General features: G+C 48.1%; 1 protein-coding gene and 1 long non-coding RNA gene across 2 annotated transcripts; one reads left to right on the top strand and one right to left on the bottom strand.

Moving 5' to 3' along the window:
• The first annotated feature begins 3,639 nt into the window (after positions 1-3,639).
• Positions 3,640-27,179, top strand: SCIMP (SLP adaptor and CSK interacting membrane protein). The gene is made up of 5 exons (XM_014832696.3): positions 3,640-3,803; positions 16,990-17,113; positions 18,770-18,824; positions 21,734-21,807; positions 23,921-27,179. The coding sequence occupies exons 1-5, from the start codon at positions 3,795-3,797 to the stop codon at positions 24,127-24,129; spliced, it is 471 nt and encodes a 156-aa protein (XP_014688182.1). The 5' UTR covers positions 3,640-3,794; the 3' UTR covers positions 24,130-27,179.
• On the bottom strand, positions 15,090-26,115 carry LOC139040014 (uncharacterized). Its single transcript, XR_011493606.1, has 3 exons — positions 26,007-26,115; positions 21,439-21,584; positions 15,090-15,392 (listed from the first exon to the last, which is right to left on the bottom strand). It is a non-coding gene; the product is annotated as an uncharacterized lncRNA (long non-coding RNA).

Here is a 27,179-nt window from a genome sequence, read left to right as displayed (position 1 = left end):
ACAGATGGTGTCATGAGGCACCATTGCGCTTTTTCCTGGGGTGTCCTACCCCCCAGTGCAGATGCACAACTGCTGCTCGTCTCCCGTGGAGTGTGTGCACACGAAGGGACCGCTCAGAGGGAGTTCGATGATCAAAGGGAGGCTCCCACTCCAACGGCTGCCTCCTGTTTGCATTTCCAGCTAGGTGAGCTCCCCAGAAAGCGACCTGAGCCACAGAGCACGTGGACCAAGGCCCTGAGCAGATCATTTCACTGTGTCATGGAACGGACAATGGTTATAAGTCTCCATGGGAAAACACTAGACTATAGTCCAAAATAGGAACTGTTGGGGTTTTTTTTCTTTCAGTTTAAGGCAGTTTGATACTTTGAACCTTAGGGTGATGAAGTTGTTGGACTTGATGTAAGGGGTTCAACAAGAAGGCAGGAGGAAGAGTTAAAACCATTAATAAGAGAGAGTTTTCCACCCAAGTCCTGGCACTCTGTTTCCAGGTCATCAGCGGCTTGGCACAGTGGGAAGGTCTCTCAGTCTGCAGCTGGGAGGACCTCACTCGAATCTGAATTTGCCAAACTGAGCACTCTTTCCACCGTATCAGGTTGCCCAACTGTGCCCTGCGGTTCAAGGTATGAGACTACACTATGTTAAGCTTCCTGGCCTCTACCCCGCAGTGACCACTCCTGCCAGCTGCCACCATGAGGGCTTTCTTACACACTGAGAGCTTCTGCCCGTCGCTTCTGGTTCTATGTTTTGATGCCACACAATACAAGTGGAAGCTTCCTCCCTGTGTTGGCACTTTTACTATTAGTGGCCAGAAATCACAACCCCTTTAAACACTTCTTCTGCCCGTATAGTCCCATACAGCCCTTTCTTCAACTGCTGCTCATGACACTGATTAATTGACACTTGTCAAGTGGCACAAGGGTTAGACCCTCGTTTTATATGTGACTTGGATGCCTTACTGACAAGAGACAGCATGCTGCCTGGCAGGATATGGACAAGGACATTGAATCATGGGGTGAGGAATAGACTAAAATCCCTTCTGAGTCTCCTCTAGTCTGATGGTCTCCGGTTTGATGGCTTTAAGAGGTGAATGTCTTGTGTCTCCAGCCATCCCCCTTGGGAGGTCAAGCTGGACCCCCAGTGCTGAGGGGAAGGGGAAAGCACACAGATGACCACCAGAGGGCGCCCTCCATGCTCCTGGACCACCCCACTCAGGGCCCTCCTTAACTGCCCAGACCCGCAGGCTGCATTTCCGACGTGCAGAAAGAAGGCCAAACACAACCACCCTTACTTCCTGCCCTCCTCTTGTGGTGGAAAGACAATAGTGGAGCCAGGGGAAGAGTGTGGGTGGCAAGGAAGTGGGCAGGTCCAGGTGCCCTGGTGTGGGGCCCTAAACTTTGCCTTCAGGCCTCCCTCCGCTAACACATTTGCTCTGGGTCAACTACACAACCCTCTGCTACTCTCCAGATGCTCTGGCTTGGTCTATCCACATTCTCTCCACTTGCTGAGCTCCCGCACATCCTTCAAGGCCCACTTCAAATGCTGCTGCTAGTATTCTCCCAGCCCTCCCGGTTCTGTGCTCCCACGGTGCCAGCATTCATTGTTTTCAGTAGTAATCACTTACGTGCCCTTCTCTCCCGGAGAACATGGGCTCCACCGGGACCATGACAGCTCAGCTCCAAGTAGAGGCTTGTGAGCACGGGGCCTGGCACAAAGTGAGCTTGTGAGCACGGGGCCTGGCACAAAGTGAAGGGCATTGAACTTCACCTGCAATGTATTCTGTCTTCACTTTCCTCCTACACCCTGAGAGACCTCCCTGAGGGCAGGCGCTGGGTCTGATTCTTCCTTCTCTCTGGCCCTCACTGCCCAGCACAGGGCCTAGCAAAGTAGGCCCTCACGTTTGCTAGAATGAAGTGGCCTCCTTCTGTGTGAGTAACCCACTTCTCTCTGTGGATGACCTGGCTCTGTTTTCAGTCAACATGTACCCATGAGGCATTTTCTGCCGTGCCCAGGACTGTGCTGGGTGCCGTGGTTGGGGAGTGGAGAGGAGCCCCCGTCCCAGCTTGGGAGAGCAGACAATAACAGAAGAGAGATCCGTGGCACCACCCTTGGAGCACCTGGATCTTCATCGGTCTTCCATTTTACAAACGAGGAAACTGAGGCTCAGAGAGGGGAGGATTCATCTAGGAAGTTGTTGACAAACTGAGCCTGGAATTCTGACCTCCCAACACCCCAGGCGTGGACTTGCTGTGCAAAATGCGTTGAGGGAAACAATAGTTCTAGCAAGTTCGCTGTATCCCAGCTGAACAGGGCCATCCAAGGGCTTAGCGGAATCGTTTACTGGATGAATCAATGGAAAACAAACCAAAGAGTAGATTGATGATGTGACCTCCCAGAGCCCCGATGTTCCTACCTGCAAAATGGAGATGATAACCTTCCAGGTAAGTGAGAGGAGGTGAGATCAGGCATGGAAAACACAGGTTTCAGGCCCGGGTCCCCAGCAGGTGCTCAGTAATGGGATTTGTCACTCCTGTGCAGCTGATGGTGCACATTTCCTTCCAGTTCCAAGCCCCGTGACGTCCTGTTGGTAGCTTGAAAGTGGCCACGGCAGGAAAACTTACATCACGGAAATTAGCAAACACTACACATCAGGAATCTTTTCTTTCTTGAGAGCCGGTTGTTAAACACCAGACATCCCAGGTGTCATCACTCTCGCCGAGAATAACTTGTTCCCTCCGAGCAGACGCAACGCACGCAAGTTTAGCTATTTTTACCGGCATGACCGCTCATTTCGGTCACAACAGTCAATTCAACAAAATGGTTGATTGGTTTCCCCACCCCGGCCCCCATTTTAGGAGCCATGAGCCTTACTGGGAACTCTGGCTTGTATTGTTTTGGGGAGGGACCCAATTCAGTCAAAATGGTCAACTGGACCCATTTCTTTTCTTTTCTTTGTTTTTTAAGATTGGCACCTGAGCTAACATCTGTTGCCAATCCTTTTCTTTTCTTTTTTTTCTGCTTTTTCTCCCCAAATCCCCCCAGTACGTAGTTGTGTATTCTACTCGTGAGTGCCTCTGGTTGTGCTATGTGGGACGCCACCCCAGCATGGCCTGATGAGCGGTGCCGTGTCCGCACCCAGGATCCAAACGCACGAAACTCCGGGCCACTGAAACAGAGCACGCAAACTTAACCCCTGGACCCATTTCTTGATGCGGCCTGTTACACACCCTTAGAAACAGGAGCTTTTCCCTCGCCTCCCTGAGCAGAAGCTGGGTCGGCCGTTCCATGGTTCCCCGGGGTTGGCAAGAGCTCCTTTCCTTGTGGGATGGTGTGTTAGTCACACATGAGCTGGTTTCTTACCCAGATCTGTCTCTGGGTGGGAGGGGGTCCTCTCACACCTCCAGAGTTCCAGGAATGCTCAGGACGGGCTCGTCTGTGGGGACACCGCCACCCCCACCCCTGCCATATGCTGCCAAGTCTGTACCCTGGGGCCTGACCCTTCCACACCAGGATGGTCCTCTGGTGGGCCTTGTGGGAGCACAAGGGACAGTGAGAAGATTCTGGGTCCCAGAAAGCCTAAAGAGTGGCCTCCCAGGAACAGACATTGGCTGCCTGGTGGTGGCGCCTGGGCCTCTCCCCGGTGGGCTGAGCAGAAAGGGGAAGTGTGGACAAGCTGGCGTTCACTGCTCTGTGGTGGGTGGAAGGTCTGTGGGCAAGGACGTCTCTCACCAGCTGTGCCTGAGCCACCGCACTCGGGACACTGCTGTCTCCTCAGCCACTCACATCTGGTCACCCTGATGGCCAAGGTAAGCATCTGAGCGTGTGTCAGTGTGAGTGGCCACCTGGGCTTGGGCTGGGGTCTTGGTACGACGGCTGGGTGGAGTTGGAGAGACACTGGCCTTGAAAAGTCCACTCTGCCGGTCACCGACCGGATGACCTCAGCATCCCTTCACCCCTCCGAGCCTCCGTTCTCTTGTGTGTGTGTGTGTGTTGCGGTGATGAAGAACCCACCTTGCAGGCTGAAATGACTTAAGGACCCGGAGTGAGATGTGTGTACTGTAGAGGGGCTGTTCTCACTCTCTGGACTCTGATGGCGAGATTGGTGACTGATACGTGACAGGACCCTAATGGGCGGGTGCTGGAGCAGGGGTGGGGGTTGAGGCATTGACTCCATGTCAACTTTGGTCTACACTTTGGAGCCCTCGGATGAAGAAGCTGGAACACCACCAGCTTTGGTGTCTTTGTCACTGCCTCTCTGGTCTTCAGGGATTTATTTATTTATAAGGCATCCTGCCTTCCAACGGCATCGGGATCCAGGTGTGTGGGGCTGGGGTCAGATCTTGGTTGAGTCATCTGCTCCTGCCCTCTGGAAAATTACCACAGAGGAGACCTGGGGTCGGCTTTGTCACTTCCACTTCTGACTTCTCACGCATCACTTGTCCCTAAAGCCACTCCCTTTCCTGGCCCCTTTGCACGCAGGGACCTCTGAGGGAGCATCGAAAGGGGGCTGCTAAGCCTAGAGAAGACAAGGCCTGGGAGCTTCTTCTCATTTTTCTAGGATCTTTTGTTTCCTCTCTGAAAATTATAAAACTGCCGAGAAATGGGGAGAACAATGACCTCAAATCCCACTCCCGCCCCCTCACAACAACTGCGGTAAAGTCCTTGGTGTTTTGCCTTCTAGTCTTTTTTCCTAGGCATGGATATTTTGAAAAGTTGTTATTGGGACCAGGCCGGTGGCACAGTGGTTAAGTGCGCACATTCCACTTCAGTGGCCTGGAATTCACTGGTTCGGATCCCAGGTATGGACATGGCACCGCTTGACAAGCCATGCTGTGGTAGGCGTCCCACATATAAAGTAGAGGAAAATGAACAAGGATATTAGCTCACGGCCAGTCTTCCTCAGCAAAAAAAAAAAAAAAAAAAAAAAAAAAGATTGGCAGCAGATCTTAGGTCAGGGCTAATCTTCCTCTAAAAAAAAGAAAAGTTATCATTGTTTTATTTTGATGTAAATACATTCTAGAAATAGAAATTTAGACTTCACTGCTGTCGTGGAGGCACAGGCATCCCCAGGCCCCTCTACCCACTTACAACACCAGCATTATTGCCAGACAGCCACTGAGTGACAGGTTTTGAGTTTTCCTCCACATTCTTAGAACCAAACAAATAAGAAAAGTTGGCAACCGCAAGAGACAACTTGCGGTTGAACCCCAGGAAGGACTTCTGGGTTGTAGAAATCCCGGGATAAACTTACTAGGAAGCTTGAATAATCTGCAAATCTAGAAGGCTCACCTAAGGGCGAACACATCACAGCAAGCATCTCGGAAATACCAGAAAAGTGACTTCTCTGGGAGCAGGCAGCAGGAGCTCTTTTAAGATATGATTCCTAAATTTTTGAAAATGCGTTTATTTTCTGCTTCACCGCAAGGCCAAGTAGTAGAGAAAGAAAGAAAGATCCTACTCTCACACACTAAAAAGTCAAGATCTTTTTTCCGTGTTTTCTCCCAGTTGTCTCCAGCCACACTCTCAGGTCGCATTGTGTGAAGATGTGGCTGCCGCAGAGACACAATGCTGTATTCTGCCTTTTTCATTTTAAGTGCTTTCCAAGTAGTCCTCTCACGATGTTTTCTTCCTATCACTCAATTGCTGCATTCTATCCCATCAGGTGACCCTTCCGGAATTTTCTTCCCCAACCCCCACAGTTTGCTAGGTAGCTCTCTGTTTATCTATAGTGAGGTAAACACTTATGCATTTAGGTATCACTTCCTCTGGATTGCTTTTTAGGCTAGATTTCTAAAAATGATACTATGGACTCAAAGGATATGACCATTTTTAAAAATATGTTACCATTTGCTTTCAAAAACCTTTTTTTAAATCAGTGTATACTGCCACTGGCCATGTGGAAGGATCCGTTTCACCACAACTTCGCCAGAATAGGCTTTTATCATTATTTTTCATTTTTACTAGCCAATAGATGTAGTTTCTATCTGTTGGCCAACAAATATGCCAGGGGAGCAATAAACTATGATGGACGAGCACGTACGAACAGAGTCGAGTCCTGTAATGAGATAAATCAGACGCAAGACTAACCTGAGAGCCGTTATCAGTGCGATCAGCCATTGCTCTAAAGCAAGCCCGGCCATCAGCACAGCTCTGCAAAGCCAAAAAGGGCGTGTTCAGCTCACCCTCTTCTTAGTCCTCTTGCATTTATACTCAGCCTTTCACAGAAATGGGGGGACAGAGAGAGGGAGAAGAGAGGCTGGACTCCTTTTAGTCACGCTGCCCTGCCCTTCCCTGTGCACACGTGGATTTTAAGTTGCCATCAACTATCCACACGGCCATTTCTGGGGCTGACATCAGCGAGGAAGTCAGGTGGGAACTTGGCCTCACCGAGCACGGGCAGTGACAGTCTGGGAACTGGAGGTGAATTTGGGCAAGAACTGCTCATGCTGACTTGCAAGGGTAGCCTAAATATTACCTACGGCCTCCCAGACCCTCGAGATCTAGGTAGAGAGCAGCTCAAACCCTTGTTCCACGCCCTGCTGAAGTTCGAAGTTCAAAACTGTGGGTTCCCCAGGAGGCCAACTCTTTCCCATGATTGGCACTGCCTCCGAGCCCCTGCGGGTGAGCCTCAGACTGCACTGACCCGGGGGTGAAACTCAGCCCCTTTCTTGCTTCCCCATACTCAAAACAAGACTGCTCACCAGAGCGCTGGCAGAGGCAGGAGGCTTTACTAAAGATTTTGCAGGGGCCACTGAGAGGTTCCGAATGCAGCGATGTAGACAAGTGCACGCTGAACATAATACCGCTCTGTTCTTAAAGTGTCTTGGCCGCCCCATCCCTGAGCACTTCCCACCAGTCTCTTCTTCCACTTCTGTACCATCCGGATGGCTCCCCTTCCTCTCCTTCTCCCATTCCTCCTTGTGCCCTTCTCCCCTAGCACCCCGAATTCCCCCCCAAGATGCAGAAGAATTCAACAGTCTCCAGTTCCTGCCAGCAAACTTCATTCCCTGCCCAGCCAGCTAAGTCCTTTAAAGGCATCTCATTCTGTTTTTCGTTTTTATTTTCTAATGACGTATCATTAATAGTAATAAAATGCATGTCTTAAGTGTTCAATACAGTTCAGTACGTTTGACAATTGTATATACTCTAACCATTGCCCCAAACAAGATGTAGAAACTTTACCCCAGAAATTTCTCTTGCCTCTTTCTAACCAGACTCTTTCCTCCCCCATAGCAACCGCTACGGGGTTTCCATCACCAGACAGTATAGCGCGTTCTTGAACTGCATACAGAGAGACTCCTACAGGTTGTCCCCTCCTGTATCTGGCTCCCCTCACCGAATGTTATATGATCGAGATTCATCTACGTTGTTGTGTGTATCAGAAATTCATTTGTTTAAAATTTCTGGGTAGCATTTCTTTGCATAACTATGAAATGTCTGTTTACTCATTCTTCTGTTGAGTTCCATTCTATTTTTGTACAGTTTTACATTTTTGGAGCTGACATCCGTGAGTACAACATGCCCAGATGGTTGATCCTAAGAATCTGAGTGTAAGCAGGGCAGAGGGGGAAAAATTTCAAGTGGAGGAAAAAGAAAAAGAAAAGAAAAAAAAGCTGAATTTCATTTTAATTATACATTTAACTTAACCCAGTATATCGAAAACATCGTTTCAACATGTAATCGATATAAACATTTATTGATGCAATCTTTGCATTCTTCTTTCCATACCGAGTCTTTAAAATCCAGTGTGCAGTTTACAGGTACAGCACACTTCAGCTCCAGCCTGCCACCAGCAAGTGGTCGATAGACTCATGGGGTCAGTGGCTGCTGTCGTGGACAGTGCCAGCCTTAGGTAAGGGGGTCTGTGTCGGAGGCCGCACAGCCATTAACGGCAGAGAGCAAGGAGCTAGAGTGGAATCCAGGTCTTTCCAGCTTCCTGCTGAGCAGTGTGCAAATCTGCCTCTTCCAACAGAGGCTTTTTCGAGGCCTCTTCTGACTCCAACTTTCTGAAACTCTAATGTTCCCCCGATCCTTGCATTCTACCCACACCTTTCGGGACTCACGGCTATTTCAGAGCACTTATTTTTCATAAGAGAAACTCAAGTTTTTCAATATACAGGACATGACCATGAGTGGGTTTTGAAATAAATTTAAGGGCTTACACTCAGTACTTTTTTTCAGGACATAGGCTCAAATAGGTGAGAAAATGTTGGAGTGCATCTTGTGTCATCAAGACATTTTGTGAAACTTGCTCATTTATGTGACTATATGAGAAGCTGTCACACTGTAAATTGTATTTCTTCCTCTGAGGATCTTGGTTTTAAAAAAAATACCCAAATGTGGAACAAACCCACAGTCTCTGGAATTCCCAGCAATGGATGGTGAGCATGATTTCTTTTGCTGAATGCCCAGAAATGCCTTTGGAGGAAGTGAAAGTTGGGGCTGGGCTGGTGGTTGCCCTTACCCTGAGTAAGTGCCTCCCACTCTGACACACTCAGAATTGCTACTGGGGGAGAATGTCCTAGGTTATTGGAGGAACGGGGAGAAATAAGAGAGAGGCTGGAACTCCAGCCCCCAACACTCGCAGGGCCTCTGCTTCCCAGCCAGCTGCTTCACGCCAGCAGCCGATGGCACATGGAGAGCAGGGAGCCTGCCCAGGTCATGTGTCCAGGTTAGGTGCTTTAGTTAGAATGCACAGCGCTTGAATTTCAGACCCCGGATCCAAACTGCCTATCACCCTGCTTATCAGAAGGCAAGTCCACTAGTAGCCAAGGAGAGAGGCAGAGGCATCAGCCATTCATTCACATATTCACAGAAACATATGGAGTGCCCACTGTGTTCCAGGTGGAGGTCTAGGCACTGGAAACAGTGGTAAAGAGAGAGGTAGGCCCTTGCTCTCGTGGAGCTTACACACCAGTGTGAGAGACAGACAATGGACAAATAAACCAAGAGACAGCTCAGAAGAAAAATGCATTTTGCATCTTGATCACAGCACATTGCAGGGGGTCTGCCTCCCACCCCGCCCTACCTGTCCCACCCAGCACCCAGCACCCAGCCCCCAGCCCGTTGACTTTGCCTCCTACTCCAGAGAGAATGGGAGCTTGGGTGTAAGCTCTCCACTTCCTGTCCCACGCCCCATTGGGCTCGGTTCAGGGCACACCCCTGTCTCAACCCTTGTTCCCGTTCCAAAGCTCATTCTTCCATCTGTGCCCACGAAGGTCTCTCCTCTGCTCTTCTTCGGATCTCACTTCAGCTCTCCCTCCTATCTCTGTATTTCATCCTCGTCCTCTCTGCTGGCCCTTCATAGTTTATCAACACACTGAAGTCTCTCGTATTCTAAACAAGCAACCTTTCCTCAACCTCGGTTTCCTCCCTTCTTGAAATTCAAGCTTCCCCTGCCTTCTGAGCTTCCCTCACACTGACCGGGGAGGCCCCTTTAAGCTGTTATCAGACATAGAGGTTACAGAGTGAGTGAGATTCAGAGTCTGTCCTGAGGGCAGAATGACTAGGGAGAGATGGGGAAAGGGAATACAGGCGCACTGAGCTCCTGGGCAGGGAGGGGACAACAAGCAAGGAGGACAATGTCTGGACAACAGGGTCTTTGGGTCTTCATTCCTATTGTATTCAGTTATGCCTGTCCTCTAAGGCCTTTGGGCGAGGTCCCGGGCTGCCCCTGCTCCTACCAATGGCCCAGAGAAGGAATCCTGAGGATCCAGTGAACTCGTTCACACGCTAGTAAGAATCAGTTTCTCTTCCTCAATGTCTGGCACACCCAGGCAAATGAGTTTAATTGGAAGGGAAGTGGGGAGAGGAGGGCATGGAACTCTGCTCTGGAGAGAAGTGATTTATTGATGATGAAATTCCAGGCACTGTGACAAGCAAACGGGAAAGGTATTTGGGTTCAAGGAGTCTTTTTTAGTGCCTTTTACTCCCCCCAGCTGCTGCTGCTACTGCCTTTGACCGTTGTAGGGAACCAGCTTCCAGCCTCCCCACCTGCCCCAGCTGGGGCCTCTGCAGACTGGCTGGAGGCAGGGTTCCTCCCCGAGGCCCGGGAACCACCTTGAGTGCTTATTAAAATGCTGATGCCCGAGTCCCACACCAGACCTACAAATTAGAATTGGGAGTGGATAGGGAGTGGGACCCTGGTATCCGCATTGCAATCCATTTCCCAAAGCCCGGGCCTGCCTGGCACAAGTTAGGGCCCTGGAGTCAGAGAGGCCTGGGTTTGCTGTCTGATTTTTCCACTTACTAGCTCTGCAATCTTGGGCAAGTTATTGGGCTCTCCTAAGCCTCAGTTTTCTTATCTGTAAAATGGGATAGTGACTACAACCTGCCTGATAGAGCCTTTGTAAGGATTAAATGAGACTGGGCACATAGAGTTGTGGTAAGTTAGCGCATGATGCATGTTACTTTTCTAAAGTGCATTTTCATACTGGGCTGCTTATTATGTGGAACAAGTTACAGCTAAGGGCTGAGGTCTTGCCAATATTGGAAGTTCTTGAACGAGGCTTCTGCTTTCAGTTCTGTTATGAAAAGAAATATTTATTAGGTTAGTGTCAGCCTGGCAAAGTAAAAAGGACGTGAACTTTGGCATGAAATTGGGCTGAGCTGCAGTCTTAGGTTAGTCAATTTCTAGCTGTGTTGCCTTTAGCAAATTGCTTAATCTCTCTGAGTTCTATTTCTTCATTTGTCAAATAGGAGTAATAATAGCTCTCTGCTAGGTGACAATAAGGATTAAGTGATAACATGTATATCACTGGTCCTCAACCTGGCTTCATATTGAATCATCTGGAGAACTTTCTTAAAACAAACAAACAAAACCCCACTGGCCAGGCCCCACCCCAGGTCCACAGAATCAGAGTATCTGATGGAGTGCAAACAGCAGCAGTTTTTCAGGCTCCCCAGATGACTCCAGGGTTCAGGCAGGGTTGGAAACTTCCAATATTCCTCAAGTTCTTGGCCCAGGGCCTGACGCACCCAGGTACTGGACAACTGATAAGCAAAGGGAGTTCCCATAGTTCCTCTCACTCTTCTTTCCCCCGTGCATGGTGTCCTCCAAATGCTCCCCCAGTTGACTGAGACTGAGGTCAGGGTCTGCAGCTCCCTGACCCCCTCCTGGCAGCTGGGACCCAGACACCTGTACCTGTGGACTCAGTCCCTCATCCCCACATGCCCTGGGACCTGCTAACCTATGGTTCGAGGTTAGACCAGCTCTGGCCCCACATTAGACCCTACCCTCATCTTGTCTATCCTGAACCGTGGGACCCCACTCTGGCTCACAGGGCCCTGCTTTATTTCTGAGCCCGAGTCCTGCCTTGAGAACATTTCCTTCTTTCTTTCTTTTTTACATTTATTTTATTTTACTTTTTTCCCTTTTTTTCTCCCCAAAGGCCCCTGGTACGTAGCTGTGTATCTTTAGTTGTGGGTCCTTCTAGTTGTGGCATGTGGGATGTCACCTCAGCGTGGCTTGATGAGCGGTGCCGTGTCCGCACCCAGGATCCGAACTGGCAAAACCCTGGGCCTCAGAATCGGAGCGCGCAAACTTAACCACTCGGTCACGGGGCCGACCCTTGAAAACATTTCTATGTTCTCAAACTCTTGAAAACAGATTTTCCCTCCCATGTGGCAGTGTCTCCTCCCAGAAACAGAGACCTGTCTATGTTAAATAGTGTCTGTCCCCAACCGTGTGGCAGGTCCCCACGCTTCTTGACTGGGTCAGCAACGTCAGACACTATGTGGTAGATTTCCAGTCAAAGATAGAAGAATTGCCACTCACTTTTTTTCCCCTTTCCTTCCGGAGACATCAATAGAAGAAAAAAAATGGGGGCTGGCCCCGTGGCCGAGTGGTTAAGTTCATGCGCTCCGCTGCAGGCGGCCCAGTGTTTCGTTGGTTCGAATCCTGGGCGCGGACATGGCGCTGCTCATCAAACCATGCTGAGGCGGCGTCCCACATGCCACAACTAGAAGGACCCACAACGAAGAATATACAACTATGTACTGGGTGGCTTTGGGGAGAAAAAGGAAAAAAAAAATCTTTAAAAACAAAAAAGAAGGAAAAAATAAATTTTTACAATATATAAACTCATGGAACCACTTTAACTAGAGTCTCCTGGAGGTATGAGCTTGAAGTGGTTTGTGTGGTGAGCCCGCCTACCCCACGACGCCTACATCCCAATCCCCAGAGCTGTGGATTTGCCAGATTACACGGCGAAGGAGAATTAAGGTTGCAGGTGGAATTAAGTTTCCTAATCAGGTGACCCGGAGATGGGGAGATGACTCTGGATTATCCGGGTGGACCCAATGTGATCACAAGAGTCCTTATAAACGGGAGAGAGAGGCAGAAGAGGAGGTCAGAGGGAGATGTGACTATGGAATAATTATCTGTCAGATGGATGCGACATTGCTGGCTATAAGATGGAGGAAAGGGCCATGAGCCAAGGAACATGAGTGGCTTCCAGGAGCTGAAAAGAACAAGGAAATGGCTTCTCCGGTGGAGCCTCCAGAAGGCACACAGCCCTGCCTACACTTCAGTTTCAGCCCAGTGACATCATGCTGGACTTCTGACCTCCAGAACTGTAAGACAACACATTTGTGTTGTTTTAAACCACTCCTTTTGTGGTCATTTGTTAGCGCAACCACAGGAAACGAATACAGTTTGTTTCTCACAACGCTGCTGCCTGGCCTCGCACTTGTTCCATTGGGAAGTGGCCTCCCCCAAGGACGTTTCAGTCCAATTCCAAAACTTTCAAGTTACTTTTGATTGTCAAGCAGACTCATTTCAGTTTTAAAATTTTAGTCATGCTCATTTTAAAACTTCAGTCTTTGACTCAAAGCTCCACTCTTGGCCTCAGTGAGGGGAGTGGAGAGAGGTGGGGCTGCCTCAGCATCCCCAGCCCTCCTTGCCTGCCTTACTTCCCTGGTACTGGATTGCGGGGGAAAGACAGGGATAAACAGCTTTCTACGGGAAGTCTCTCATCAGTGGACCATTCCTGTGGATCTACTTTGTGTTGTTGGGTGGAGACTCAACCCCTGGCCCTTGAGAGGTCCCTTGTGGTCCCTTGAGAGACTCACCTGCATCTTTGGGCTGACTGTCAGCATCTTCTCATGCAAACACTCCTTTGGCCATGCTTCAGGAGCTCTCGGGGGCCTGCATCCCACAATCTTATCTGTTCCAGGTCTGCTGACACAGGTAGGATTCAGCTTCCACACCTTTCTAGGGCCCGAACTTGATCATGCAGCCATTACACACCCACCGCCGTGCCCACCCCACCACCCCCACGCCACTGGCTGTACTTCCTGCCATCTCTCTCCAGAGCTCCTCTCCCCTCTCTGGTGGCACCCTGGCCATGAAACTAGGCTGGTAGCTCAGAGGACATCCAACTGGGAATGGTATGTGATTCTCTTGGGGACCCACTCTCCCTGCCGCGGTCTCCCAGAAAGATAAGCTTTTTTTAGTTCTAAGAGGCATTTCTCAGCAATCCATGGGGAAGAGTGCTGTTTCTCTAGTCTTAGAATGTGGGGAACTTGGGACTTTGATTTGCAACTGTGGGCCCTGATCATTCATTCTGTGGAATTCCTTGGCCCTTCACACCACCATATCACTACCACAGCAATGCTCCCCTTAAGTAAGATATCCTGAACCCCATTTGGCCTTTCCTTGGTGACTCAGGGGCATCATGACCTAACATCAACAGAGGAGGGCCCTGTGACATAGAGAGACAGCCATTCCACCCTCCTTCCTACCTGGAGGGTCTTGAGCAGATCATTTCACCTCAATCTCAGCTCCCTGTCTGGAAAAGAATGTAGTGGGGAGGATGAAATGAGGTGAGAGATGAGAACGCACTTGCAGACTGCTTGGTGCCCTGAATACCCTTGAAACATCTGATGGCAAATCAAATCCATTCGATTTATAAGAACAAAACTACAAAATACTTATCACTCTATGTGGTTCTGAAGAGTGACCCATAGTTTTACTTTCTGACATCATTCTACTTCCTCTTTCTTCCCTAGGAATCTGGTACGAATGAAATTTCTTTGAACTTGAAATCTGAGCAGTGGTTTTTCGTGGAAGCTACGCTACATGGTTGATTGACTCTTTTTTCAGTTTTATCAAAGTGAATGCAAATAGTTAAAAAGTCAGCTGATTCAGAGGGTACATGGTGGAAAGTTACAGCACCCTGTCTTCCCACTTCCATCCTTCCAACCAGTCCTACTCCTCAGATGCGACAGCTTTTAACTCTTGTGTCTTGGTATTTACTTCTACAGCTCTAAAGAGTATGTTTATGGGGCGGCCCGGTGGCATAGTGGTTAAGTTTGCGTGCTCTGCTTCGGCAGCCCGGGGTTTGCAGATTTAGATCCCTAGCAGCGCTCGTCAAGCCACGCTGTGGCAGCATCCCACATAAAGCAGAGGAAGATTGGCACAGATGTTAGCTCAACGACGATCTTCCTCACAAAAAAAAAAAACAAAAAAGAGTATGTTTATGTTGCTTTTTGGAGAAATCCTTCAAGAGGAAAACAAGAAGACAAAGAGATAGAAAATATGAGAGGAAAATTAGACCAAAAATCAGGAGACAAATATTTGAATAAGAGAAAAGAATGAGAAAATGGAAGGAAGAAAATTCTATCCATCCATCCATCTATCCATCCATCCATCCATCCATCCATCCCTCCCTTCCTCCATCCATCCACCCATCCATCTGGTTCCCCAGAGGTAAAGAAGGTGAGATTCCAATTTAGGTTTGATGAACAGAGGTTTCCTGCTGATATGTGGTGTCTTCTCAAGGCCAGTGCCCTTTGACCTCATTGGGCCCGGCTAAACGAAATTTTCCAGGCCCCTACTGAAAGCCAAGTTTCCAGTCTCCATGGTTTTTCTCTTTCCCTTTGCTCTTCTTTCTCTACTGCTTTCTTTTGTGCATCCTGAAAAGGTGATCTACAACAAAACCTCTGCCTGTACATGCTTTGGGGGCGAGTTAACCTGGGTGGCTGACACTTCCTTTTAAGTGTAAATCCCCAGCACATCCACCAACGTGGATAAATGACAAAAGCATAATGTTGAGCAAAAAAGTAACACATGATTACACATGATTGATTTTGCCACATATAGCTTTATTAATAGCCAGAGAATGTTATATTTGATGAAACCAAACTTTCACTAAAATAAACAAAATTTGGGGGCCGGCCCGGTGGCACAGCAGTTAAGTTCACATGTTCCGCTTCAGCGGCCCAGGGTTCGCCGGTTCGGATCCTGGGTGCAGACATGGCACCGCTTGACAAGCCATGCTCTGGTAGGCGTCCCACATATAAAGTAGAGGAAGATGAGTACGGATGTTAGCTCAGGGCCGGTCTTCCTCAGCAAAAAGAGGAGGATTGGCAGCAGATGTTAGCTCGGGGCTAATCTTCCTCAAAAAATAAAATTAAATAAATAAAATAAAATAAACAAAATTTGGAACTAAAATCCAAATCATGATATAACAACAAATAAATGAAGACACCAAGTTAGTAATACAAACACATGTTTACAGAGTAAGCCAAGTTAGAAGGTTTTTGTAGAAATAATGGCTTTAGCAGTAGCCTCATTTTGCCCCTATTCCTCTTCCACCTGCCTGGGTCCCTGTTTATATCATTAATATTACTCAAAAGCATGAATCAGAAATGGCACCACCCAAACATGCATGGGTGAATTTCCACTGACTAAGTGGTGACACAGGAAGTTGATTCTCATATAACCAGCATATGTCAAGATATCTCCTAGCCCTCAAGGATCATTTTTATTTTAATATACAAACGGACTGGCAAAGTATCCATTCCACGGATGAGAGGAGCCCAGCCCCTCCCCAAGAGTTCCTTGCGTTCCTGGAGGCTGCTCCTCTGACTCTGTCCTGCAGTCTGTTCCCCACTGTCACTTGGTGCCTGGCAGCTGTTCTTCGCTCTGCTTGCCCACGTGTCACCACTGGCTTGGAAAACCACTGTACACATGTCATTTCTCCCCCAGCTCTGTTCATACAAGTTTTTGTTGTACAATTTAATTGGAAATTTGATGGCAACAGAAGATTGCAACACAGCATTATACAGGCAGCAACTGGAGACAGAATGTTATACAGAACTTCTACAAATGCACTGGTCATTGTCCATTGTGGGGACTTTCTGCTCTGTTCTTCCTTTTTTCCCAGCTTTATTGGGATATAAGTGACTATAACACTGTGTAAGTTTAAGGTGCACAAGGTGTTGACTTGATGCCACTTATATGTTTTAATATGATTACCGCCATAGGTTAGCTACCACCTCCATCCTGACACCCAATAGCCATTGCTTTTTTATGGGGAGGACATTTCAGATCTACGCTCTTCTTGAGCTCTCTCTCTGCTGCTACCCTCTTCCCCGACTCTCCTCCTCACCAGCCGGCCAGCCTTCAGCCCCCAAATTCCTGTTACTTTTCTCGTGCAGACCAATTCAGGTTGCTTTGCATCTTTGCCTTCCCCCTTCTGACCATGCCTCACTCAAAGAGATCCAGCAAGGCATTTTCCTAACCCCCACCTCAAAAGAAAAACCAAAACAAACTCTCGAAATTCTATCTCCCCTGTTATGAATTAAGTCTACGCGGCCGCCTTGTTATAAAAACAAGTACAGTAGTCAGTTATTACTTTAAATGGCATTTCCTCCTCCTGCCGCATGTTTGACAATATGAGAAAGAGCAGTGATTCTGTCCGTTTCTAGAGTGCCTCGTAAGTACCTGTCTTATCTCCAATCCTCATAAATCCCCTGTGAAGTGGTAGATGGTATCACGCCTATCTTGCAGATGAGAACGCAGAATCTCGGAGAGGGTTGAGTGACTTGCCTGAGGTCTCCCAGCTGCTAGTCGGCAAAGTCTGACTGTGAACCAGCACCCGCCTGATCCCTAAGCAGATGTCTCTCTACAACATGGTAGCTAACTGCCCCCACCAGCCCTGGGTGCCTTTCACTCATGCCTCATTCTTCTATCTCTATTCGTCTCAGGTTTCCACTGAAATGGATTGGTGGAAGAGAAATTTCTGGATCATCTTAGCTGTGACCATCATCATTGTCTCCACGGGCCTGAGCATCATCCTGTACTGTGTCTGTAGGTTGCTGCTTAGACAAGGTAATGGCCATGTCACCTAGGCAGGTGGAGGGAGGGGAGAGGAGCAGTGGTTATCAGAACATAGGGCTCCTTTAGGGCAAGATTAGAACTGCGCCTGAACGTTGAAGTAAGCATCATGCTTTCTGGGTTTGAGTCCCAGCCCTGCTCCTAACTTTTATCTCTGGGCCTCAGTTTCCCCATCTGCATAGTGAAGGGAGGGAAGTTAACTAATCCCCAAGGTTAACTAATCTTCCAGCCCCAAGGGCTTGGGTGACAGCAGAATCTGTTTCAAGGCACACTATGCTCCAGTGTTTTCTTTCTCCAGAGTGGCTGCTGATTATAGCGTCTTATCTCTGAGAGTCAAAAGAGAGCACAAGTCCATGAAAAGTCAAAAACTGTCTTGATTCCAAACTCATCAAGTTGTATACTTGTTGTACATATTAAATACGTACAGCTTTTTGTATGTCAATCATACCTCAATAAAGTGGTTTAAAAAAAACTGTCTTGAGGTATGAAAAATGGACTCAATCCATGATCGACATGTTTGGCCACCATGATCGCCTACTCTAAGATAATACTCTGAATTTCTGGTATTATATCCACCTTGGCGACTGGTTCTTGACATCCTCAGACATAAATAAGCAGCTACCTGGAGGTTAACTTTAGACTATCTACAAGTAGGTTTTCCATCTTGCTATTCATCTCCAGAAACATGATATCCTTGATTCAACACTGTGTTTTCTTGAGATCTTATCCCTTTACATGATGACCTGAGCCTGGAGTACACCTGGGGACGGTAAACACTCTGAAAGGCACAGCCACCTTCCCCTGGGGCACCCAGGCAGACATCCCTCCGAGATTAAGGCACTGTCCTCCAGTTACATCTAGACACAGCCTCAGAATCCTGCTCAGCCCAGTGGTGAAAGACAGGACTGCCCAAGAAGTGAAATCTTCTTGTCATTCTTCTCGATCTCTTTTTAGATAACAAGAAAATTAAGATTCAGAGAGAGGTGAAGCCTTGGTTAAGGTCTCATAGGGGCTAGTGGCAGAGTTGGGACCAGAAGGTGGGTCTGCTGGGCTCCCTGTTCAATGTTCTTTCCCCTCCACCCCTTGATGGTAATTAGTTTTTATTAATACAAAAAGTGTATTCTGGCCCCTATAGTCCTCTATCCATTTGCCATCTTAGAACGTTTCATTCTCAGATAGGGACAAATGTATGACCCTGAACCAAAACTTTACCTATTCTCTTTTATCTTAACCCACTCCTATTAAAAAGCAGGTTATGATTAATAATAACTTATACATCCAGCATGTCACAATTTACAAACTGCTTTTCCCATTCTTTATCTCATTTCCTCCCAGCCACACTTTTGGTTGTTTCTTCAGCCAATATTTCTGAATGTCAACTACCCACCAGGCATGATAACAGGCAGTGAGGAAATAAACACAGCACGCATGGTCCTACCCTCGAAGGCTTAGCCCAAAGCTCTGTGGTCAGGTAGCCCAGGTTCAGTTCTGGCTCCACCACTTATTGGTCTGTGTCCCTAAGTCTGTTTCCTCTTGATGATTCTCCTTCTACATGTCCTGACCCCTCCTGGTGTCTGAGGACTTCTAAACTCTAAAATCACAGCTTTTGCTAATTCTTCCTAAATGAATATGCTTATTTTTTTTCCTTAGGCAAGAAATTTGAAATTGCCAGGCCCGTGAAACAAGATGAAGAAAAGATGTATGAGTAAGCGGGGTGAAATCCTTCTGCTTTTTAATTTTGAGAACCGCCCATTCACTTCCACTCCTGCACCTACGCTGGTGTGCTAGTAAGACTGAAACACCCACTCTTCCCATGGAGCGGGTGAAATGTCACATCTGCCAACTCTCCCCTCTTTAAGGGGAAAGGTCTCAGGGCTTTGGGGGTTCGGGGCCCCATCTGGCTCTCTCTCCTCTCCAGGTCCTCCTCGTCTCATCTGGTTTGATAGAGGTCACAGGTTGGGCGTTGTGTTCTGGGCCCACCACTCAGTGTTAGGGCTGCTTTTCCTTTCTTTATTTGGATTACAAGTCTAGTCTTCTAAAAGCAACTGTGTTGAACAAAAATAGGCCATTGGCTTTACTTTTGCATTTTGTGCTCTGTTTGGGGCTTTATGATTGCCATCTGTGTTGAGGTCCCCAAGACCACCTTTAGCTTGATGATTCGCTAGAAGGACTCACAGGACCCAGAAAAGCTATTATATTCACAGTTATGGATTATTACAGCAAAAGGATACAGATTAAACTCAGAAAATGGAAAAGGCTTACAGGGTGGAGTCCAGGAGAAACCAGGTACAAGCTTCCAGTTGTCCTCTCCTGGTGAAATCACACAGACCACACTTAATCCTCCCAACATCAGCAAGCGAAGCATTACCAAGCAGAGAAGGTCACCTGAGCCTTAGTGTCTAGGGTTTTTGTTGGCGGTCAGTCACATTAGCACAAAGTGCGCTCATCACCTACTTTAGCCTCTCAGTCTCCAGCCCTTCCAGAGGCCAAACGGCTACAGTATGACCTAGGACCCCAGGCAAACACAAGCTGGCATTCCCCCTCAATCAGCTTATTAGCATAAACTATCTGGCTGGCCCAAAGCCCCAGGTATACAAAGACATTCTTATCAGGCAGGATATTTTAAGAGCTTAGAGGTTACCTCCCAGGAGCTGGTCGAATCCAGTCCTTTCTTTGGAATGTACTCACTATCTGAAACAAAATCTGTTTTTCTAAAATGACTTTTGTTAGGGCTCAAAGGATCCAGCAAATAATAGACCTCTTCCCCACCAATTCTGATCTCCTTGAAGAGTAAGACAAATGTGTCATGCAGTTCGAGACCCAAAATATTGCCTTTATCGAGAATCAAACTGGCATTGCAGAAGGTGACTCTTCTCCGTGAGCAAGTGAATTTCCTCATTCAAAGCCAAGCAAACTTTCCTGCACAGTGCACAGGCAGCCCTGGAGATCTCAGGTCTCCCCGGCAGGGCAGCCCCTTTCTCTGATGACAAAGACCCGAGCAGAATATATGCTTTTTGAAGTTAGGCTGGCTCTGCAGGAGAAAGTGGGAGGAGCTGGATCTTTCCCAAAGCCAGATAAATTTCCCTCTTCTCATGGGAAGAGCCATGGTCAGGGAGGGGGGTAGAGAGAAGCAACCAATGGAGCTCTTGCCATGTGTCCCCTTCTCCACTCATGCCAACAACCTAAATATGCTTACACTCCCAGGGGGACTTAACCACATACAGGAGGCCAAAACTTGGCTCAGAAGAATCTAGTACCATTTTGGAAATCAGAGTACATGAAGGGAAATGGGGGTCTAGGTAAAGAGGCTTTTTGTTAAAACTTCTTAGCAAAGTATAATATGAATACAGAAAAGTGCACACAGCAAGAGTTTATTGCCATTGTCATTGAATGGATTCAAACTCTAGCGACGCTGTGTACAGCAGAGCAGAACCCTGCCCAGTCTTTCTGTGCTGTCCTCTCACCTTCTAAAGCTCTGTTAGATAGCGCTCCACTGCTATTCACAGGGTTTTCATGGCCAATTTTCAGAAGTAGATGGCCAGGTCCTTCTTCCTAGTCTCTCTTAGTCTGGAAGCTCCACTGAAACCTGTCCATCATGGGTGACCCTGCTGGTATTTGAAACACTGGTGGCATAGCTTTCAGCATCACAGCAACATGTAGCCACCACAGTGTGACAGCCCACAGATGGGTGGTGTGGTTCCCTGACCAAGAAATGAACCCAGGCTGTGTTGGTGAGAGCGCCAAATCTTCATCACTAGACCACCAGGGCTGGCTATGGTAAGAGTACAACTCAATGAGTTTTTGCAAACTACACGGGCCCAGGTAGCTGGCACCCAGATCAAGAAACAAAATTACTGGCACCTCAACACCTTCTATTCCCTTTCAGCTATTACACCCCAAAGATAACCACTATCTGGAATAGTATAGGTTAGTTTTTTCTTGTGTTTGTGCTTTATATAAATGAGATTTGACAGTATGTCTTATTTGATGTTTGGCTTCTTTTGCTCGCCATTTTTTGTGAGAGTCCTCATGTGTGGTTGTAGACTGTTCATTCTCATTGCTATAGAGCCTTCCACTCTGGGAGCATACCAGGATGAATTCATCCATTCTGCTGCTGATGGACATTTGGGCAGTGTCCAGTCTGGGGTTGTTATGAATAAATCTACTATGAACATTCTGGTACATGTCTCTTGGTGAACATATGCAAGCAGGTGTTCAGTAGGGTATATATCCAGTGGTGGAATTGCTGTCACACAGTGTGTGTACATATAGCTTTAGGAGTATATCTGTTTACAAATCAAAATACACCTGGCGCTTACCTCGCCCTCATCATCCAGCTCGAGTGAACAAAGGAAGATGTGCTCCATGCTCTAAGGGCCAGAGCTGCTTCTTCTCAAATCCAGCGGGTCCCTGGGCTGGAGGAAATGGTTTCTTTCGAGTGCCAGTTACAAATGGGATGCCAGACCTAGAAACGGAAGGAAATGCTGCCAATTTTTAGGGACCAAGATTTGAATGTTCAACCCTGTCCATTTGCTTTGATGTTTTCCTTTACCTCTGCTGATGGCAGGCATAGTCAAATCCAAATCCTGACTCCTCTCCTTTTTCTCTCCCCAGGAATGTTACTAATCAGTCGTCAGTTCAATTACCCCCCCTGCCACCCCGGGGTTTGCTGTCTTCAGAACGTGCCTGTGAGTATATTTTGCTGATAACAGTTTCATTCGGGATAGGATAACACATTTATCCAAAGGTCTTAGTCAGCTCAGGCTGCCCACAACAAAATACCATAGACAGGGTGTCTTAAACAACAGAAATTTATTTTCTCGTGGATCTGGAGGCTAGAAGTCCAAGATCAAGATGCCAGCCGATTTGGCTTCTAGTGAGGGCTCTCTTCCTGGCATTTAGTGGGCTGCCTTCTTGCTGTGTCCTCACGTGGCCTCTCCTCAGTGTGTGCATGGGGATGGGGGGGTGAGGGGTAGAGAAGAGAGAGAGACAGCTCTCTGATGTCTCTTCTTACAAGGACACTAATCCTATGGGATCAGGACCCCACTCTTTTTTTTTTTTTTTTTGAGGAAGATTAGCCCTGAGCTAACTACTGCCAATCCTCCTCTTTTTGCTGAGGAAGACTGGCCCTGAGCTAACATCTGTCCCCATCTTCCTCTATTTTATATGTGGGACGCCTACCACAGCATGGCTTTTGCCAAGCGGTGCCATGTCCGTGCCCGGGATCCAAACCGGCGAACCCGGGGCCTCCGGGAAGCGGAACGTGCGAACTTAACTGCTGCACCACCGGGCCGGCCCCAGGACCCAACTCTTATTTGACCTTAATCACCTTCTTAGAGGCCCCATCTCCAAATATGGCCACACTCGTTGGAGGAAGGAAGGGAGTGTCAATGTATGAATTTTGTGGGGACACAAACATTCAGTCCATAACACTAGGATTTGCAGATGGCAGCATCCTCTTTAAAAAAGATGATTAAATTAAAAGGGGGCAGAAGAAGTGCCAATGCTCCTGATACTCGATGTGTAAATCCATACTGAAATCCCAGCTTGGAGCATGAATAAAAGGAACGTAGGCGTGTCCCTGGGCCTCTCACACTTCCTATCAGAAAAACTGCCTGGTTCCCTTGACTGGAAGGTCCTTTAAGCTCTTCACAAAGCTGGCTTTACTTCATCCTTCAGGTGGCAGCTCAGATGTCACCATCTCAAAGAGGCCATGCCTGACCACCCTATCTAAAGTAATCCTGCTAATTTTCCATGACACTTATGGGAATTATCCAAAATTGTGTCATTTAGTTATCATCCGTTCATTCATTTTGTCTCTCCTCCACTAGAAATGTAAACTCCAGGAAACAGGAACCTTTCTCATCTTGTTCACCCCTGTTTACCCACCACTAAGAACAGTGCCTGGGGCGTAGTAGATAATTAATAGGAATGTTTTGATTGAGCGGATAAACAATAATAATAGCTGACATTCAATGAGCACGCACTGTGTGTCAGGCCCCACACTGGGCTTTTTACAGGCGTTGTCTCCTTTAATCCTCGCAACAACTCTACAAGGCAGGTACGTTATTATTCCCCTTTGACAGTTGAGGACACTGAGGCACAGAGGACTTATGTGACTCGCCCACGGCCACACAGCTCGTGACTGCTGGAGCCGGAATATGAACTTGGGTCCGTCTAACTGCAGAGTTCTGCAGGAAATGAAACGGTGGTGGTTTTTCAGGTTCTCTTAGGAAAAGATGAGATTGCGGTGGAGGCAGTTCCGATCCCTAGCAAAGGTGGAGTGAGCTGTTTCATCAGCCCTCGTCTGGCCACGTCAGTCCTCTTGCAATGTACGCGTTCTCTACTAATTCCGCCTTTAGAAACACAGCTGTCCCCTTCCTTTTTAGCAGAGAGATTCGTGCATGAGCAGTTACGGATAGTTCTGGAGAACAGTGTAAGTCATTGGGAGGCATGTGCCAAAAAGGAAATACGGTTTTGTATCACTTCCTTAGGAGAGTTAGGATCTGTAAACACAACACTACTCATCTGGCAACTGGCTCTGGTCAGTTTCTTATCTCAGCTTTTGTTTCATGGTTCCCCCTCCAGTACAGTCTTAGGCAGAGGGACACAGAGTCAAGATGTACGACCAATATTAGCCATTTACTCACTTGGGTGATCCTGAGACTGTGTCAAAATGGAGATCTGGTCCACCAAGAAGTGGGAAGATCACCAAAACCCGTGAAAATCACACTGAGCCACTTGGTCAAAATTATGTAGACACAGTAGCTTTGCATCTAAGGACCTATTTGTGTTTTCTAGCCCCACAGGAAACCCCAAGTCCGCCACCAGCTACATACACCCTGGTAAATAAACTTAGAAATAAGAAGGTAACTTCCATCCCAAGCTATGTTGAGCCTGAAGAAGACTATGACGATGTTGCTATCCCTGAAAATATGGAAAAGCATCACTTAGAAACCTCCATGTCTCCTTTTTGGCCAGCTGAAGAAGGTTCACACAACTTATTTTAAAACAATCAAGAGTGGTTGAAGTTCAGTAGGTACCCAGTCCCGAAAGCCAGCGGCAATGTTACGAAGCTCTGTAAGATAAGCACTTCCTGAACCTTAGACACAGGCGTGTCAGCGATCAGATGACCGCAGGCAGAGGAAAGAAGCAGATGCTCAGCCTTGAAGACCCAGAGGAGCCAGACCTTGAGCTTCTGTTGAGCGAGTCCCACGGGGAGGAGCTCGGTTCCCTGCTCCTACCCGTGAGAAACCACTCAGTTCTCAGCACTCTTCCTTGTTTCCTTCCCTTGTTTGTGTGGTTCTAAGTGATCTTAAATCTTGGGGTTCGATTGTGCACAACCTCTCGGGTTCCCATCCCCAGCATGGCCCTCACTGAGCAAACGGTCTTGTCCCCACCCGCCCCACCCACTTCTCACATTGAGGGGCTGTGGGTGGTAGTTACAGCTGAGCGCTCTTGTGCGCAAGTAACTGCGTCAAGGCTTCTGGGTTCTTCAAGGGAGGGAGTGCTTTGTGTTCACGTGAACTCTCCCCACCTGCACACACCCACACCCCGGTGCCTCTCTGTGACCTTGGCCAGACTGACCGTGGAAACTCAAGCTCTCACAGGAGGTTTTCTCCTGTGCTCCCCCGTTGCCCCATAACAGTCAACAAAGGACAGAAGTTACACAAGGAGGTGTCATTTTGCCATATGTGCATTGCGGGAGCTATAGGAAAAGTGGGTTTCCCCAGGAAAAATCATGGGGAACAAGAAAGAAAGGGAGATTAAATGGCAAACTCAAGATGAGAGTTCAGGGGGCTCACTGGCCTCCCCCATCATTTCCATTACTGCCTCCTCCCTAGGATAAAGTGCTATGAGAACAGCGCCAAGCCCCTTCCTTCCAGATCACTGTTCCCGAGCCACTGGAAGCAGAAACTCCAGTGCGATGTGCCGCAGTCAATGAGATGCTGGGGAAGTGGGCTGCTGTCCGGTAAACGAGTGCTCTCGCTGCCAAGGCCCAGGTCAACTTCGTAGGCTCCTCAACTTCATCACTTCCTTCGAGCTCATTTCCTAGAGCCCTAGGACTGGACACTTTCTAACCAGACTCACAAGAGGCTGATTCCTAAGCAATCCCTGGGAAATCCAGAAAAGAGCAGGCTTGCAGGGAGAGCACGATGAACCGTGAAAAGGCCCAGGCGTGGCCCTTGGACTGAGCTGCTCCTCGAGAATTGGAAACTGTGTTCCCACCACAGTGAGGCTTCCTCCCTCAACCACTGCTGGACCAGTGGGGACACGTGCTTCCTCCCGGCTTCTCTCTTTCTAGATGCTGTGGAGACCTCCAGCTGCATGGTCGTACTTCCTTATTTCAGGCCAGTGGTTCACTAACTGTCGTCTTATGGAACTCTGATATTCCACCAGCCAGAGAGAGGACTCTTTTCCCAAATTATAGAAAAAAAAGATAAAGGATAGAAGAATTTCGCATGTATACTCTCCTCTTAGAAATTTTCTGTAAGCCATTTGCATCGATGACAAAAGTTAAAAACAAATTCCAGGTAAATGTTAACTCCTCCTTGGTGTCTGGGACCCCACCGTCTCCTCATTCTCCTCCTGCCCGTCTGGCCTGTCTCAGTCTTGTTTGGGAGCCCCCTTTCTCTCTGAACATCTCGTCAATGCTGGTCTTCCTCAGGATTCTGTCCCGGTCCCTGCCCTCATCTCACTCTAAACCCTCAGGAGGGATCTCACCGATGGGCTCAGGGCCCCCTCTACTCTAATGACTTCCAAATCGCAGACCCCAGCTGGGCTCTCTCTCTCCAGTTGCAGACCTGGCTGCCTCCAGGACATCCCCATATGCTTCTCCCGGAGGCTCCTCGAGTTCAATATACACTGAAAAGAGCTGATCACCTACCCCCAATTCCAGGCTTCTTGTGCTCTGCTGTCTTCTTAATTGCTGAAGTCAGAGGCCAGCGCACCGTCCGGAGTCCCTCCTTCCAGTGTTCCCGCCTCCTGCTGACTGTGCCGCTTGAGGAGGTTTCCAGTCAGTCCCCACGTCTCCATCGCCCTTCCCAGGCCAGGCCATTGCCAGCACTTGCCAAGAGGACAGCCTCCCGCTGGCCTCCTGCCCTGGCGTCTCGCCCTCCAAACCCCTTGCTACATGGCAGCCGGCGATCTTCTAAAGTGAACATCTGACCACTTCATTCCCTTGCTAACTCTCTTCTTTCCCCATTATCCTCAGAAAAAGCCCAGCTCCTTCATGTGGGTTACAGATTTGTCAGGATCTCGTCCCCGGTTATCTCTCGCCGACCTTCTCCTCCTCACCCCCTGGCAACTTCCACTCCACCCAAATTTTTGCTCCGGCCATTTGAAATGACCTCGTCTGTGGTTCTCCTGGCCCTGTGGCTAGGCACACTACTCTCCCCTCTGTCTGGAACGTTCTTCCTCACCTTCTGATCGTCTGCTTAGATCCTTTCCTCAACCCCCCAAATTTGGGTCTGGCGCTCACTTAGGTGCTCTCCTCTCATGGCATTAGCACGCTGTAACTACCCATTTACCTGTCTTTCTCCCCCCCTAGACTGAGAAAAACGTGAGGGCAAGAACTGTGTCTCTTTTTCCCCCGTTGTTTTCTCTGTTCCCAGCACAGTGCCCAGACACTTTGGAGATGCTTAACAAATATGTTGAATGAATGAATGAATGGATGAATGAAGTCCTCTGGGATCTCACCCTTCCCTGTACTTGGCCCTGTGGAAACGCTTCTCCGTCTGCGCTATAATTGTCTGGCTACTTTTCCATCCTCCTTTCTAATCTGGGGACTCCTTGGGGTGGAACTTGCCTAGCTCACTGCTATATTCCCAACGTCCAGCACAGACCCTGGCATTTAATAAATACTTACTGGATCTTGAACATTAACGGGAAACCTACCAGTCAGTTTGACAAAAACAAACAGACAAGCCTTTTCTGTCTGGGCGTGTGTAATTTGGTTGAGATTTTGTACGGGACACCTGTAATAAAGCCATGTTTTTACCAGTTTGGTTAAAAAAAATTGCTACCAGTTTGGAAGATAGAATTAAATATGTTAAGATTT

The sequence above is a fragment of the Equus asinus genome, chromosome 13 (assembly GCF_041296235.1).
Source record: "Equus asinus isolate D_3611 breed Donkey chromosome 13, EquAss-T2T_v2, whole genome shotgun sequence".
NCBI classification, from domain to species: Eukaryota; Metazoa; Chordata; class Mammalia; order Perissodactyla; family Equidae; genus Equus; species Equus asinus.
Note: the sequence above shows the minus strand (reverse complement) of the source record. Positions and strands in the feature narration are given on the sequence as shown.